This window comes from Aspergillus pseudotamarii, assembly GCF_009193445.1.
Source record: "Aspergillus pseudotamarii strain CBS 117625 unplaced genomic scaffold BDV38scaffold_12, whole genome shotgun sequence".
In the NCBI taxonomy this organism is placed as follows: Eukaryota; Fungi; Ascomycota; class Eurotiomycetes; order Eurotiales; family Aspergillaceae; genus Aspergillus; species Aspergillus pseudotamarii.
This window is the reverse complement of record NW_022475026.1, coordinates 356665-372479: the sequence shown is the minus strand read 5'-3', so window position 1 is coordinate 372479 and position 15815 is coordinate 356665. Positions and strand designations below refer to the sequence as shown.

Below are 15815 nucleotides of genomic sequence, written 5' to 3'. Positions count from 1 at the left end.
TCTGAGCCAGGAAGCGCAGAATTTTTAAGCCAAATGAATCCTCGAACATCTCCCTCGATAGCACCGCAATCTAACTTCAATATAACTTTACCACTGCATATAGTGCAAGAATCAAATTTTTTTCTCCATGCCTGGAGAATGCATCCTGAGTCATTGATGATCGGGGTTTTCAGCACTGACGAAAGCCACCAGTACAAGCAACGGTGTCTCATACGTAAAAGTCCCTTAGCTAGCCTGTCAAAACCAGGAGGACTCCTGCTATGCAGGGATTGACTACCAAGAGTCAGGCGCAATGCTCATTTGACTCCATTTGGTTTAATTCAGGCTGTCAGCGACACTACCCATCTGCGTGTCGGTACTGCCGATGCACGTCTTGTATAATGTGATAGGTATATGCATATCGGCTGCCCGATGTTCAATAAGCGGAACATCCACAATATCGTTTGTCTAAATTTGATCATACCGGAAGCAAAAAGATAGAGAATAAACAGGGCCACTGCATGTTCATAGCAGGGTGATAGGTGTCATCACATGCAATATACTCCTAGGAATGTATGACACTCTTTCGATCTGTCAGAAGCTCTCTCAAAGAGGCCTCAGAAATGTGACGGGACTCTACAACCCGGGATGGAACAGTTCCTGAACACCGGAAGATGTATACATAAGGTGAGCACTAGAGCCTCGCATGACAGCCCGTGGCTTGCTGACATTGCCTTGTTCATAGTGGTCAAGCACCACAGGATGCCAGGGGGAGTGTAGATCATCCACCCCCTTACTTCAATTCGGCTTTCGGTCGATAAAGTTCGCAAAAGTGGGGATGTCATACATCTCGTTATAACACCTCCATCTGCCTGCTCCCCAGTATTCCAAAACCGTGAACATGTTTATCTCAATTGCAGTCGCTACTTTATTCACAGTATGCTATATGATATTCCTTCGCCGGCAACTGCCGCAGCAATCCTGCCGACTACCCCCGGGCCCCCCAACGCTTCCTATCCTGGGCAACCTGCATCAAATTCCGAAGGAACACTTATGGCGCACGGTGAAACATTGGCACGACCAGTACGGCCCCATTATCTGCGCCCGGTTCGGGAGTCTGAAAATGATTCTGTTGGGCTCCTACGAAGTGACGCATGACTTGCTTGAGAAGCGCGGGACCAACTATAGCTCACGGCCGAAGTTCCTGGCTGATCGAGTCAGCAACGGCCTCCTTCCAACCTTCCTGCCCTTTAAGGAGAAATGGAAGGCCCACCATCGCTTGCATACCTCCTTGCTGACGATCCAGGCGAGCAAGCACTATCAGGTAGTACAGGATGTCGAAAGCAAGCAGATGATTTATGAGCTGCTGAGCAGCGCGGACTTTTCCGCCCAGTTCCAGCGGTATGCGTCCAGCCAGATCTTTTCTCTCGCATATGGCAAACGCATGCCCCGCGGTGACGAGCCGGAAGTCCGTGAACTAGAAGACGTCATGAATGGCATCTTGCAGAGTATCAGTCTGGGTGAGGAAGTCTTCCCTATCTTGAAGTGGCTGCCGGACCGGCTGGCACCGTGGAGACGTCAGGCGGACCATTTACCCAAGAGACAAACCGAGATCTTTAGCCGAAATATGCAGCTGGCTTCCGAGTCTGTCTCGTGGAATTGGGCCAAGGCGGCGAAACGCCTCAACCGAGCCCTGGGGTTAAGTGAGCCGGAGCTGTGGTACAACGTTGGCGCACTCTATGAGGCTGGCACGGATAGTACGGCGATCGTGCTCGAGGTCTTCGTCATGGCCTGTGTGTTGCATCCGGGTGTTGTGCGGCGGGCCCATGAAGAGCTGGATTCCGTGGTTGGCATGCGTATGCCCACCTTCGAGGATCTCCCGAGGCTACCATATGTTCGGGCCATTGTGAGTGAGGTGTTTCGCTGGCGACACCCCAGCCCCGGGGGCCTGCATCACGCGGCCGACGAGGATGATATCTACCGCGGATTCCTGATCCCCAAAGGTATCGCCGTGGTGGCCAATCATTTCTCTCTGGACACCGATGAGAGCATTTTTGAGCGCCCGTTTGACTTCGATCCTGATCGGTGGATTCAGAACCCACGCCTTCCTGTCAGTGCCTTTGGGTTCGGTCGTCGATCTTGCCCGGGCTTGTATGTAGGACAGAACTCCGTATCCATTGCCATTGCACGGCTTCTATGGGCGTACGACATTGGCCATGCCTATGAGGGTGGCCGAAGGCTCGAGGTTGACTCTTGGAATCTGACTCAGGGTATTGGTGTCCGACCCAGTCCCTTTAAGGCATCATTTCACATCAGGGGTGAAAAGCGACATGAGATCATCATCCAGGCTTGGGAGCAGGCGGAGAAAGACATTGATACCTTGCTGGAATGGGCGAGTTATAGGGCACCCATTGTGGATTCTTGATCGAATCTTGTCCGGTATATCGTTGGTGTGGAATTTAGGCTGGTGGTAATGCCCGGCAGGGCCTTAGCTACACAAATTACTCCTTATAGTTTCAGACCTTAGTTGTCGCACGAAATCTGGTTGGTATTTCATACAGAAGGGCAACTAATGAATAATCAACTAGCTCGCGAGAAGTAGCGATAGCAGATTTCAGCCATATGAGAGTCAGATGCATGGTGTGGAGATCAGTCTTCTACCGCAGAAATCAGCACAGACAATTAATTAACCAGGAAATGTAATACTCTAGGAAGGTATTTTCGTAACTTGACCTTCGCTTTCGGTCCAGTATCTTCTACTTGGTATGAGGCAAATTGTTAGAATGATGAATTGGTGGATGTGTATAAAGAAAGTGCTACTCCTTCGCCTAAGTAACCTTTACCAATCGTACGGCTATATCAGGCATTGGCTTTGCATAAACAGCTTCGGTCGGCACATATGCTTGCTCTGGATCATCAAGCGAAACTTGGTAATGTCTGATAAATGCGGCAGTGAGGCATGTCAGCATCAGTCTGGCAATAGACCGACCCGGACAGCTTCGTGGACCGTGAGAGAATGTCATATTCGCACATGGATGCTGCATCCGCGCGTTCTGGCCCCCTGTTCCCTCAGGCAGCCAACGGCCGGGGTTAAATTCCGACGCATCCTCACCCCAAATCTGAGGATTCAAATTCGTTGCCAGCGGGGGACACAATAGCAGCGTGCCCTTGGGAACTGGAGTATCCATGATCGTGGTGTCTTTGGTCGCCTCATGCTCCGTCATCACAACCGTGGGATGCAAACGGAGCAATTCATCCACTACTGCTCGTAGATATGGCAAGCTTTCCATGGCGGAGATGGAACTGCCAGTGATTGACAGCACGTGCCCGTACGATTGAAGTTCCTCTCGTAGCCGTGACTGGACGGCAGGGAATCTGCATAGCTCGAGAAGCATCCACTGGAAAGCAGCCGAGGTGGTGGCCGAGGCTCCGACCAAGAAGATAAGGATGTGACCCACGATCTGGTCATCGGAAAGGGCTCCATCTTGGAGCATGACTGAGATGAGGTTGTTAGGACTAGGGTTAATTGCGGTGAGGAGCTTTTGTTTCTCGAGCTGGGCCAAGTCTCGCGCAACAGTTTCCACATAACGTAGGTCAGCCAACTCTTTCCGACCGAATAGGGTCAGCATCAGAAGGGAGCGAATAGCTCGGGGAAAGGTGGACAGAACGATTTTCTTGATTTGTCCCGTTGCTACTCGACGCTCCAAACTTTCAAGAAACCCTGGGTACCGGGCGAGCCAATCTCGTTCCTGGCCAAACACGCAAATGCCGGAGAGCTCTAGAACGGACCGAGACGTCCATTGGCCAATCTGTATGGTCGTTGTCCGTTGGTCGATTTGTCGAACCATTGCTAGACAGCTTTCCCACAAGGGGTGGGAGATGGTGACCAAAGTTCCCGGAGTAAAGACCGGTGAAAACAGTTTGCGGAGGCCCTATTGGATAGGTTACATATCAGATTTCGTGGCTTGAGTGCCAAGAGGATTATCATCTATACTTACTTTATGTGCTTGTCCTCTCGCTGCAAGGAGACCAGAGTACCCAAGTCCGGCTTCTGCTAGGAGCTCGATTGTTCCCGAGTGGGAAAAGTCACCGGACTTCTGAAGGCACAGCTCGGAGATGGCTTCTGGGCTTAGGACAAAGATCAACTCCACGCTGAAAAATGTATAGTACCGGACGAGATGCTTGCCGAGGGATTCCGTGCAAAGCCGGGGAAGCTCTCGCCCGATCAGTCTGACGGGCCAGGAATGATTACCGAGCCAATAGCTTCGGGACTAGAATGGCATTGTCACCATCGGCCTCTGTATCAAGTTGAAAAAAAGGTGCTAAGACTTACCTGGGGGGTGGATAGTGATCGAAACGGGCTGGTATACACAGGGTAAATATGGCACTGGTATACCAGAGCAATCACGAGGCTCACGATTAAGAGGATAATAAAGGACGTGCTATCAAACAGTATTCTTAGTACCCAGAATAGGGTCATCCACGGCAGCGTGGATAGAAGTAATGTCCAAAAGAATGAACGGCCCATTGTTGACAGTCTCTCCGGATTATGTTGCTTACGGCTGATGGAGAAACCAGAACTCTGGGCCCCTATTATTATCTTCTGTCTTGTGAACTGCACAGATGATGAGGGCTGGGGCTGGAGCAGGGTAGGAAGCAAAACATCTGACAATGTCGGTGGGGCCTCGCCGATCAGGATATATTAAACACTGAAGACAGTTCAGTCCTTCGCACTTCTAATTTTCTTCTTCTCTCCTAACCTGTCGCTATGGCCCTAAACCCATTCCTGCTGGAGTATGATCAACACGTTCTAGCCACCGTCAAGATGGGCGGTCTGTACATTGTGATACATCTCATGCTTGGAGTTGTGACTACCTTCACCTCGCGCATGTCCCCCTTGCGTGTGCTAACCATGGTGGCCATTCTGGGACTTGCCGTATGCATTCAAATTGCCGCTCATCACACGACTCAGGTCCCCATCCCTGTACGGGGCATCCTGGCGATGGGCGCCTGGATTCAGGTTTTCAACAGCCTTGACATTCTACTGCACTCCCGCATCAGCTACACAGAGCACGTAAAGTGGAAGAAGGGGCGGGAGTCAGCTAGCTTTGGGGACGCCATATGGTTCGCCTTGACACTTCCCAGTAACTTCCGTCGTCTCGATACCAAGTGGCAGATTGCGGTGTATCGCTTCGATAGCACAGCGGGGCGGGTTTGCCGAAAATCACGATTCGTTCAGCAGGGATTTCAAAGCATCTTCTACGTTCTCTGTATAGCCGTCTTGCAATTTCTGGTCGGGTCCTACTTGCACCGACTCCCCAATCAAGGCGATCTTTTTTCCCTCCTGGAACAGAACAGTCTCTTGTCCATCCGCTCGGGGGAATCTTTCCTTATTCACGCCCATATCAGTTTCTTCTTTATTACGACCCTCTTCCTATTACTAAAGGCTGTCTATACCATTCTTGCGGTTATCGCAGTCCTATTCAATGTATCATCTCCCGCGCAGTGGCCCCCATTTCAAGGATCGGTTCGCGAAGCGTGCTCAGTTCGCAGGTTCTGGAGGTGGGTGCCCACAAAGCTAAGTGACCAGTTCTGGATTGTCCGCAAGTAATGGCTAACAAGCTCCCAATCGACCCAGGCGGCTTTGGCACCAGACGTTCCGCCGTTTCCTCACGTCTTGCGCTGACTCTATCAGTTGCTCCGTGCTGGGTCTTCACCCGGGCACAATCACCTCTCGCTATGTGCGCTACCTGTCCTGCTTCTTAATTTCCGGTCTGATTCATCTGTTTTTTGATCTGGCGATCGGTATACCTCTAAATAAGACAGGTGCCCTGGTGTTTTTTCCGGTTCAGCCTCTTGCCTTTGCACTAGAGGATGTGGCTGGGGCCCTATCCAAGAGATATCCAGTTCTGGAAGGGATTACAAGTGCGAAGAGATTGATTGGATATGTCTGGGTGTTGCTATTTTGTCTCTGGAGCTGGCGTCCATGGGCGTATCCGATCTTGAAAAGGTCCCTGGAGATTGGGGAGCCGATTACTTCGACCTACTTCCATGTCAAGGTCTCATAGCTTATACGTGCACTCCAAGTCACCAGTGCCAGACGACATATCACCTCTGTGAGCCCCAGCCCCAGAAAATGAAAAGAACATAGGATACTGCACGATACAGTGTCCCGATCAACAGGAGAGCACTGCGAGGTTAGCGTTTGCGTTGCAACGAGCTGCACAAACATAGACATACCACAAATCCACAGTTGTCCTACCAATCCGGTAGCCAGTAAACGTAGCAGCGTCGTTGACATTATACAGATATGCCAGAGGAGCCGTGTTCTCCTGGTAGAATGCTTCTGAAAACCAGGTCTAACAACAACAAAGAGTCAGTCTGGGGTTGTCTCCCTTTCATCTCGGTCTCAGGCGGGGAGTCAAAGCTTACAGCTGGCCACGAATACCAGAACCATTCCAGATGCCAGCTCCGCACTGTTGACAGGCGAGGTGCACACCCACTCAGGGCTGAGATGATGAGGCTCAGAAGCATGCACAGAAGGGGTCCATCCTCTCGCCGCGTGACCGCTGACACAACAAATCCAAGCCCATAGATACCTAAACGAGCAGTCATTCATGTGTCAACCCATGTCCAAAGCATCCACACTTACAGTAGAAATACAGCAAGGCTAGCCCAAGCTGGAGGGCAAATGAGATCATGGGGGCCGCTAAGACCATGTAGAACGATGTGAAATGTAACGCTGCTACTAGCATTCGGAAGCTGACGGCAAGACTTTTCCCTATGAAATAAGCGCTGCGAGAATGACCGGACTGAGCCTCTCGATAGAATGTGACCTTCTCCTCTCCAAAAATCTTCACACTTGGAGGCCCAGCCGCACAAGCTGCAGTTCATGCTTGGTGAGCCCATGGGCGAGAAAAACGGTGAACATGAAAGAGGGCCGTACCAATCGCCAGGCAGCATAACAAGCCCTGCTCGGCTATCAGACGGTATTCCACTGCACTGGAAAGAAAACCATATGAATCGTGGTAAATCCCTTGGAAGAAGTGGCCTCTGGATTCAAACGCTGCGAGGCCAATCATGAGACCAGTCACTGCGCTGGATACAATCTCCAGAGCAAGGCTGGTGGTCTGTCGACACTGCTGAGTCGTACCCCGGGAGAATGCGAGCCATAGTTGGCGAGTCCAGGACGCTCTCCTTTGCGTAACCGTTCGAAGGAGCGTGGCCAGGGCCTCTTCCGTCATGCCAGTTCCGGGGGACGGATTTTGTCTTATTGATTCCTGTGCGGGATACTTTTCCTCACCTGGAGTCGGAAAACCATTTGATAAAATATCAAGTATCACGTCTGCCGGATTCGATGCGGCTGGAAATCTCTGGTCCACCTTCTCAAAGAACGGCTGTGCATCTGCAGCCTTTCCAAGATAGACTTGGGCCCCGCCATTCAGCACGAGCAGATCATCTAAAAGTCGAAATATTTCCACGCGTGGCTGGTGGATCACACAGACGACTATGATGCCCTGCCTTGAGATTGAGTGGAGGAGCTTCATGAGCGAATGGGCGGCCGTCGCATCCAGTCCTGAGGTTGGCTCGTCGAGAATCAATGCGAGCGGCGCCGCAGCCAGCGAGACCGCGATACTCACGCGCTTGTATTCACCTCCGGAGATACCTTGGCCCCCTTCGTTTATTAGGCCCCCGACCAATTGATGGCGGATATCTTCTAGTCCCAAGGATGATATCAGAAAATCTACGTATTCCTGAATTTGGCGCTCAGACAGCCGACCACCAAGTAAAACACGCCCAGAGTATATGATATTTTCACGGACGGTGGCATCCGGCAGGAGGGCATCATGCTGAGGAATGAGACCAATCAAATCTCGTAGTCTATTCCCCAATAAAAAGACAAGGCATAGCGGTCAGTGTGTGAGATCTTATTATATGAAGGCGCAGGGGTAGTTACTGCTTCGGTTCGCTTCTCTGGCCGTTTATCGAGACCCATCCCTCTGTGGGCCGTATCCTGCCGGAAAGGATATTAACAAAGCTTGCTAAAATGCATTCTTAGTCAGTCTCGGCATGCCCTGGGAAGCCAGAAATATGAGATCTCACATTTCCCAGAGCCAGATGCCCCTATGATCCCGAGGACTGAACCGCAATGGACGGCCCCGTTCAGTCCAGACAAGACCTTGCGAGGGGAGCGGCGTGGATGGAGATCGATACTGGTAAAGCTCAGTACCAGACCACCATCAGGCACCAATTCGGGGTTGAAAAAATCTCGGAGCTCCAAGCGAGAGACTACGGCTTGTGCTTCACTCTCTCCGGTTCGAGACTGCGGGTGTAGGTGGGTTAGGCGCAGGGGCTGCATCATTTGTCTCAACGACGATTGGGTCCGCGAAGCCACACACATCCCGATCATCAAACAGTCAAGCAGAAAGCAAAGAAAGAATCCCAACAGGGGGGTTTGGTAAGTACTTCCTGCGGGACATATTGACATGACCGAACACGGGAAGGGCGCCACCGTGCCCAGTGGGCAAAAATGCCCCCGAGGGCACTGGATTTTCTGCTTACCGCCAGCTGGACAGTAGAACCCAGCATTGCATATGACAGGTTCGAACTTTCCTTGGGCACTGGCGCATAAGTTCTCGCCACCACTCTGAAGTCGGGTTAGAAGACAGTCCAGCGACGGGAGACAAAATGCCGGCGGATCGTGCGCACTAGTTGCTGGACCTAGAATATGTTACTCTCATATACCGCCAGAGAGTTAAATGACCTGGGAAGGGCAACGACCGTACAGTAGAATCCAGGCTGACACGAATCACCGGAAGATAAGGGGATAGCCTGCACTCCTGAGAAGCAGGTACTGTTGGATGAATCTTCCATCTTGGCCCGTATTGAGCTGCGTATTTGTTTGAACGTTCAGAGCGTGTATTTTATAAGGTATGTGGATGGGCAGAAAGGGGCAAGCTTATTCCACATTGAGAACACCCATGGTTGATTCATGCAAGGGGCTGAGATCCATTCCATAGAGAGGCGGAGGGAACTGCACCATAAATTGTCTTGGCTCTGCATCTTGCCGGACGTCATCCTGCGACAGAAAGTGCCTTGGACACAGCCGAACGACTACTGAGCTCCGTCCAATCTCTGATTGCTCCCCCAGCATCCTCCTTCTTCCTGTTTGGACCGCCTACATCACTGTGCTGGCAGGCGATCCTGCATTGCAGCTCGGATCCTCGTCGCCGATTCTTCAAGTTGGACTTAGACGAAGCTACAAGAAATCTGCATTACCCATGTCTTCCCTCCAGGTGTTAGCTACTATCATCTGTGAGTACATAGTTTCCTCGGCTGCTTTGGCCTCTACAACCCATGGATCACCCTTACGGCAGTTTTGTATATGTTTGCTTTTCATCCTCGCCGCTCTCGAACTTTGGCTGCTTTCCTTTCTACAAGGCCCCCCATTGCTCTGCGGAGTCATTGCATTCTCCTGCGCGGTCAAGCTTCTCCATTTACTTAGCTTGTTCCTGATTCTCAAGGTGGAGATCCATCAATTAGTCCACTCCGTTCCCTGTCCCTACTCTCTCCGCCTTTGTGCTGCTTTGAACTGCGTGACAAGTACCCGTGGGATTGGGACGCCGTGGGAGGTGAAAATTGGACCGCGTCGCCGCGAACTTCCGAAAAGCCGATATATTGCAGAAAGCCTGGTTGTCCTTGGTTGGCAGTACATGGCTCTTGATCTCTTGAATTTTGGAGCTTTGCGGTATTTTCACCACAGTTGGCCGGATGCGTTGGCGCCAGGAGCGGAGCTTCTTGGTCTTGCTTCAACCAAGGAGCAGTGGGCATCACGGTTACCCCTCGCCTGTATCCTAGGGGCGAATCTGCGATTGCTCTTTGCAATGGTCTATGGAGTACTTGCAACTACATCTGTACTGTTGGGGATAACGGCCCCCAAGGACTGGCCACCGCTGTTCGGGTCCCTGGACCAGTTCCAAATGTCCAGCATCCGACGTTTCTGGAGGTAAGCTGTCTTGTTCGTCCCGGTTGCCCCTCCCCCTTGCCCCGTGGCGAGAAGCTCATAGTTGAGCCTTACTATATTCAGTATTCTGTGCTCGTGTCTAATTTTTCATAGCACATATTGGCACCAGTTATTACGTTGGCCATTAATGACCATTAGTGGGCACCTCACACGACGCCTCAAGCGGCGCATTTCATCCTCCTGCCAGGGCCAGGATATTATGCAGACCGTTTTGGTGTTCTTGTTGTCTGGACTTCTCCACATGCTCAGTGCCGCGTATGCTGGAGTTTTTGACTCTTTGGGGTGGGTCTTCCTATTTTTTATCTCAAATCCCGTGATTATGAAGATTGAAGACGTCTTCACAATGCAATCGAATAGAACTCTCTACTTCAGAGGAGCGAGAATCCCAGGGTTTATGTGGGGGCTTTGCTGGCTCTATGTATGCGTGCCATTCTTTGCATACAGCGGTTTGAGGTTGCCAGTAGAAACGAATGCGGTGATGCCATTTAGCCTCGTGGAGGCATTTGGAAGTTTTCCCGTCCTCGGGATTGTTATTACAAGCGCTTTCCTCTGGAATTTCATTCAACCCTCCGAAGTTTGTGACAAGCGAAATTAGAGGATACATCTAGGTCCGGTGTAGCAAGCATCCTGCAATTTACACCAGATTCTGGAGACGGTTCCCAGGTGCAAAAATAATTTATACTTACAGCGTATCAGGGTTCCGACGCATATATTGCTTTGATTTTCAGTACATTCCTGCACAGCTGGCATATCTAACAATCCATTTCAGCATACGAATTTGCTGACAGTAGGACAACTCTGTAGTCTATATAAGAGTATCGAGCTATAGTATATTAGATGTTACTTTCTTTATTGCTTTAATGTATTATTTCCGTATCCTTATCAACTTTGTCAAAGTCCGGCATTATTGCGGCGGTAGGAGTCGATATAGCGAGGGATATGGAGCGATCCCATAGTTGACTTGAGACCGTTAATGACTAGAGTAGTCTTTTGTATCTCCAGCTTTCCATAAAATAGGCCTGCGTACGTATGAATAGTCGATGTATGATGCATCGGATCACGACTCCCAGCAACATGCCTTTCAGGCTAAAGAAGGGAATGTATAAGCTCCAATATATTACGTATTGGAGTCGATTTCTTCTCCGAGCTTTATTGTAATTGCCAGTGTCTAAGTATTTAGTTCTATATTCTATAAGCAAACTTATCTATCTGTATAATAGCTGCTTCTGCTTTCGGTATTTTAGCTGTTCTTTAGTGGTCTGTCTTCTCTCGATTTTCTAGAAAGAATAGTTAATCTAGTTAGATTTAGGTCCTTCCACTTAGAAGCTTCAGTGATTGTGATATCAGTAATATCCGTGGCAGCATTGTCAATTGTGGTAGAGAACCGGACTCTTTTATTATGGTTATTTTCTGTATATTCAGGAGCAGCGGGATCTTGAGCTTGCTATTTCGGACTACAATCTGAATACATAGGTTATTCTGACTTGTACTGCTTGAGCGTAGGTTGATACTGACAAGAGATAAGAAAATCTGTTCAAATAAGTTAATTTAGACAACTATACTATCAGTACATTGTATTAAAATACCGATCATACAAGACTGTCGGTGAAACTGACAAAAACCCCTCTATCTCTGTTTTAATGATTTGCCAAGACAGTATTAGTCATCAATACAAGCAATGAGGGCTTCGCGTGTCATTTGTTTATATCATACACGACGCGACGAATGAATGTTTCCCTGGTCCACATGCTCTGTGTGGATGAGATAGCTCAGGGTGGATCTCACTAACTAGTTAATTAGCTAGTGAAGCACAACTAACCCCCAAGCCACTAAATCTTGGACCCCCTCACGTCTCCATCGGTACTTCTAGGGTTGATGACTGAACAAAACGAGCTACGTACTAGTCCTACCCCAGAAAGGGAAAGTCGCAACATCAGAGCCATGCATAAGTTCCCGACTTGTTCTCGCCACCAATGCGAGCGATGGCGTGCTTTCACGATTTAAAAAAAAAGAAATTCAGAGTACTTCTCTAGGAATCAGAACCATAATCAACTGCACAAGACATGCAGAAAAGCGAGGAACGTGCTCAACACGTGTAACTAGCGTTTGATCAAAACCCCATACTCCATATGCACCATGTCTTATCCAATTGAAAAGGCAACCCCTACGACAGATTCTCCGCCAGAGACGTCGGATGTGGAAAGATGCCACTCCAAAGGGAGCTTAGAACGACCTTCACAGCCTACCCCCGACCGACAAAAATGGTATCAATGGTTTGCGCCGACAGATACTCCAGCCGAGCGTCGTCTGATACTCAAGCTAGACGGCCTGATCATCGTCTTCCTCTTTTTAGCCCATTGGGCGAAGGTGCTGGATTCGTCGGCGACGAGTACGGCCTATGTGAGCGGGATGAAAGAGGATCTGAAGCTATATGGGAATCAACTGAATTATCTCAACACAGTGTATATGTAAGTGCTCTACGAGGTGGTAGGTGGATGTACTTTTCTAATTGGTCATACAGGGTTGGGTTCATCACGATGCAGATCCCTCTGACATTGGCGGTTAGTTGCCTATTGGCAATGAGTGCGCATGAACGAGGACTAATATGACAGTTTAGATGACCCGCTGCCCCGTGAACTATTTCCTCCCGGCTGCAGATTTGTTCTGGGGTGTGTTTACACTGGCTCAGTACAAGGCCAGCAGCGTCACCCAGCTTTATGCCCTTCGGTTCTTTGTTGGCGCTCTGGGTGGGTTCTTTTTCCCGGCTGTCCAATGGTATCTGGGCAGTTGGTATAAAAGGTCCGAACTGGCACGTCGTGGAGCAATCTTTTTCATCGCGAGCCAGGTAGGCAGCATGAGCTCGGGGTATATTCAAGCCGGCGCCTATGCCCGATTGGATGGTCGGTATGGGATCAAAGGGTGGAGATGGCTATACATCATCTGTAAGCTGTATCGTGACCATTTCATCATAAATGTACCCACTGACAGAGATATTTAGGCTTTGCCTGTACTATCCCCATCGCCTTTCTCGGTCTATGTCTACTTCCCAGTACCCCAGACCGATGCAACTCCCGCTATCTCACCCAGGACGAGATTCGCTTAGCACAAGAACGCATGGCTGCCGAACACCGCGAACCTCGTCAGCCATTTACGATCCCCAGAATCGTCACCATCTTGAAGGGATGGAGGATTTGGGTACTCGTCGGCTTCGCCTTCTTCTTCTCTCAGGCGGATGGGGTCTCCTCGAATAGCGGCCTATCTCTCTGGCTGAAAGAAGAACAGTATTCCGTCGAATCTATCAACACCATTACCACTGTGTCGCCCGCCGTCACTATTGTCGCCTCGATCGTGTGCGGCGTGATCTCTGATATCTACGACGCCAAGGTCTCGTTGATCGCCATCACTGCGCTGCTGAATATCTTCGCCTGTCTCGTACTTGCGATATGGAATGTTCCGGTAGGGCTGAAATTCTTCGCATTCTTCCTGTCCGGCACGGCGGACGGGATTGCAGCCATCATCTATGCCTGGGCGAACGAGATTTGCGCACGCAGTGCAGAGGAGCGGGCCTTGGTTATCAGTGCGATGAATACGATCGGGAATACGTTTGGCGCTTGGATCCCGCTTTTGTAAGTGTTGTGAGAATGTGTGTGGGTCGGGGGATGCTTATGCTAATTTGGATTGACAGTGTGTGGAAGACGGTGGATGCACCCCGATACTTGATTGGATATAATTGGAATCTGGCGCTGGATGTCTGCATGTTGATCATGCTGTTTGTGCTACGGTATTTCTGGGTGAGGGAGCAAAGAAGGGATAGGGCATGAAGCTGATATGAACATGCTCTGCCACTATATGATGATATATGAACGACTTGGTGTGCAAAATCTATGTTTTTCGCCCGTGATAACTCTAAACTCTATCACGGTCAGGCAATCAAGATATAATTATATTCCTCGCGATATAATCGCATCATGATTTCCGAAATGCTTCATAAACCGTCCACGAATCACCCGGTGCTCGCGTTCTCCGATCGCAATCGGCCACAGAACTCGGGCAGCACCATCTTCAAAGCCGATCGGGCAGCCGTCTGCCCGCTGACATTCCGGTGCCGCACTCATATAGCCTGGATCCACCGTATTCATAGCGACATGCCGCTCCCACGCCGACTCACTCTCGGTCTCCGTGATCATATTCAGCGCGGCCTTGGACATATTGGTGTGAACATGGTGACCGGCTTTACTGGCAGACTTCGTCCTGCTCTCCAGTATTCCCTCCCGGGACGACACATTCACGATGTATCCCAAAGGCCGCGACGATTTCTCCGTCGCGCCCATTCGGGGCAATAACTCCCGACATAGAATCAGCGGGACCAGCGCATTCACCGCCTGCGCGCTAATGACATCCTCATACGGGATCTGGTCCAGATGCTGCGTCCACGACGACTTTGAGTCATCCTCTGCCATTCCATCCGGACCCAGACCCTTCTGCACCATTCCATGGCCTTCCCTAGACTCTGACTCGGCCGTACCCGCAATCTGCAACCGGACCCGATCCTCAATGCCACCCCAAGCACTGCCCACTCCACCCCGAAGCTTGGGCACATACCGCTCCCCATAATCCGCCATCACCCCATGCTCCCCAACCTCTCCTTCCAACTGCTCCTCCCTCACAATAGCCCTCGTCTCCGAGCGCACAGGATCCGTCAACGTCTGCGCCGCATTATTAATCAGAATATCCAGCGCCCTGTCCGCAGTTCTCCCATTGCCACCCCCCTCCCAATCATCCAGTAACCGCTTCACAACCTCCACAAGCCGGAACGCATCTCTAGCCGTGCGAAAGTCCGCCCCCACAACCCTCAGCCGGGATGAAAAGTCCCCGAAATCCGTCTCTCTCGCATACCGCACCACCGCGTCCCGGGGATACCGCGATGACACGATGACACTGGCTCCACAGCGGAGCAGCCGTAGCGCAGTTTCGTAGCCGAGGTTGATTCGTCCGCCCGTTACCAGGGCCGTTTTACCTCGTAATTTGAGATTCGGGGGTGCTGAAATGGCCGACGAGGCTAAGTTGAATGACCCGCATGGGCGACAGAGGGACGGGTAGATATTGTGGGCTTCGTCCGTTCTGATTTCAAAATGACACATGTAGCAAGTCCGCTTTTGTCTGCGGGCCTTGTAACTCGCTTTCGCGTCGAGTCGGCTGTCTTTATGGGCTGTGTGGAGGTGAGTCACAGTCCGGAGACCAGCTTCGAATGCCAATTGGGTTTTCACGGATGAGATCACATCCGGGAAGGGACTGGTGCTGGTGAGCATGGAGATGGAGGGGTATTTCTGGAGGTATTCGAGCACGCGGAGCGCGGATTGGAAGTCCTTCGTTCTGGGGATGATCCCCGTTCCCTTTTCGGTGTCTTCACTTGTCCACGTTCTGATGCAGCTCATTTGGTTTACGGAGGCTTTGATTCCGCTGATGATGCCCTGGCATTGGAGTCTGCGGATTGGGGCGGGGATAGAGGTTTCGGGGATGAGGTGTTTGGAGATTTCGTCGAGGAGATCACAAGGCTGGGTTGGGAGGTGCATGGCCAGTGGACTGGGGAGATGGTTCTCCTGGCACAGGAGTTGGTCGCGGCGTAGACATGCTGCGATTATGGATGGGGGTTGGGTTTGGATGAATTCGGTGTAGTCTTTCTCTTCTTCTGTTTGGGGCATTTTTGTCGCAGGTCGGATATCTGGGAATGATTTTTCTGTACCCATCGTTGGGGAAGGGGCGTAGACTATATATGGATTTCTTAATATACTCGGGCAATGAGGCTGAGGCA

At 50.7% G+C, this 15815-nt stretch overlaps 6 protein-coding genes across 6 annotated transcripts; 3 read left to right on the top strand and 3 right to left on the bottom strand.

The window, feature by feature from the left end:
- Nucleotides 1–880: 880 nt before the first annotated feature.
- BDV38DRAFT_280279 (cytochrome P450) lies at nucleotides 881–2404 on the top strand (the record flags this gene model as incomplete). The annotated part of the gene is made up of 1 exon (XM_032059269.1): nucleotides 881–2404. One exon carries the CDS (start codon nucleotides 881–883, stop codon nucleotides 2402–2404), a length of 1524 nt encoding a protein of 507 aa, XP_031916345.1.
- Nucleotides 2405–2807: 403 nt separating this feature from the next.
- On the bottom strand, nucleotides 2808–4507 carry BDV38DRAFT_280278 (cytochrome P450; the record flags this gene model as incomplete). Its single annotated transcript, XM_032059268.1, has 3 exons — nucleotides 2808–3911; nucleotides 3978–4250; nucleotides 4313–4507. The coding sequence occupies 3 exons, from the start codon at nucleotides 4505–4507 to the stop codon at nucleotides 2808–2810; spliced, it is 1572 nt and encodes a 523-aa protein (XP_031916344.1).
- A 240-nt stretch (nucleotides 4508–4747) lies between these two features.
- On the top strand, nucleotides 4748–6047 carry BDV38DRAFT_280277 (wax synthase family protein; the record flags this gene model as incomplete). Its single annotated transcript, XM_032059267.1, has 2 exons — nucleotides 4748–5586; nucleotides 5675–6047. The coding sequence occupies 2 exons, from the start codon at nucleotides 4748–4750 to the stop codon at nucleotides 6045–6047; spliced, it is 1212 nt and encodes a 403-aa protein (XP_031916343.1).
- BDV38DRAFT_290517 (uncharacterized protein) lies at nucleotides 5951–8853 on the bottom strand (the record flags this gene model as incomplete). Its single annotated transcript, XM_032061501.1, has 8 exons — nucleotides 5951–6169; nucleotides 6220–6338; nucleotides 6412–6578; nucleotides 6632–6862; nucleotides 6926–7860; nucleotides 7937–8021; nucleotides 8083–8700; nucleotides 8766–8853. The coding sequence occupies 8 exons, from the start codon at nucleotides 8851–8853 to the stop codon at nucleotides 6088–6090; spliced, it is 2325 nt and encodes a 774-aa protein (XP_031916342.1). The 3' UTR covers nucleotides 5951–6087.
- A 3164-nt stretch (nucleotides 8854–12017) lies between these two features.
- On the top strand, nucleotides 12018–13884 carry BDV38DRAFT_28127 (major facilitator superfamily domain-containing protein). The gene is made up of 5 exons (XM_032059503.1): nucleotides 12018–12471; nucleotides 12525–12564; nucleotides 12621–12945; nucleotides 13002–13629; nucleotides 13689–13884. The coding sequence occupies exons 1-5, from the start codon at nucleotides 12140–12142 to the stop codon at nucleotides 13822–13824; spliced, it is 1461 nt and encodes a 486-aa protein (XP_031916341.1). The 5' UTR covers nucleotides 12018–12139; the 3' UTR covers nucleotides 13825–13884.
- Nucleotides 13885–13944: 60 nt separating this feature from the next.
- BDV38DRAFT_280273 (uncharacterized protein) lies at nucleotides 13945–15705 on the bottom strand (the record flags this gene model as incomplete). The annotated part of the gene is made up of 1 exon (XM_032059266.1): nucleotides 13945–15705. One exon carries the CDS (start codon nucleotides 15703–15705, stop codon nucleotides 13945–13947), a length of 1761 nt encoding a protein of 586 aa, XP_031916340.1.
- Between the last annotated feature and the right edge of the window lie 110 nt (nucleotides 15706–15815).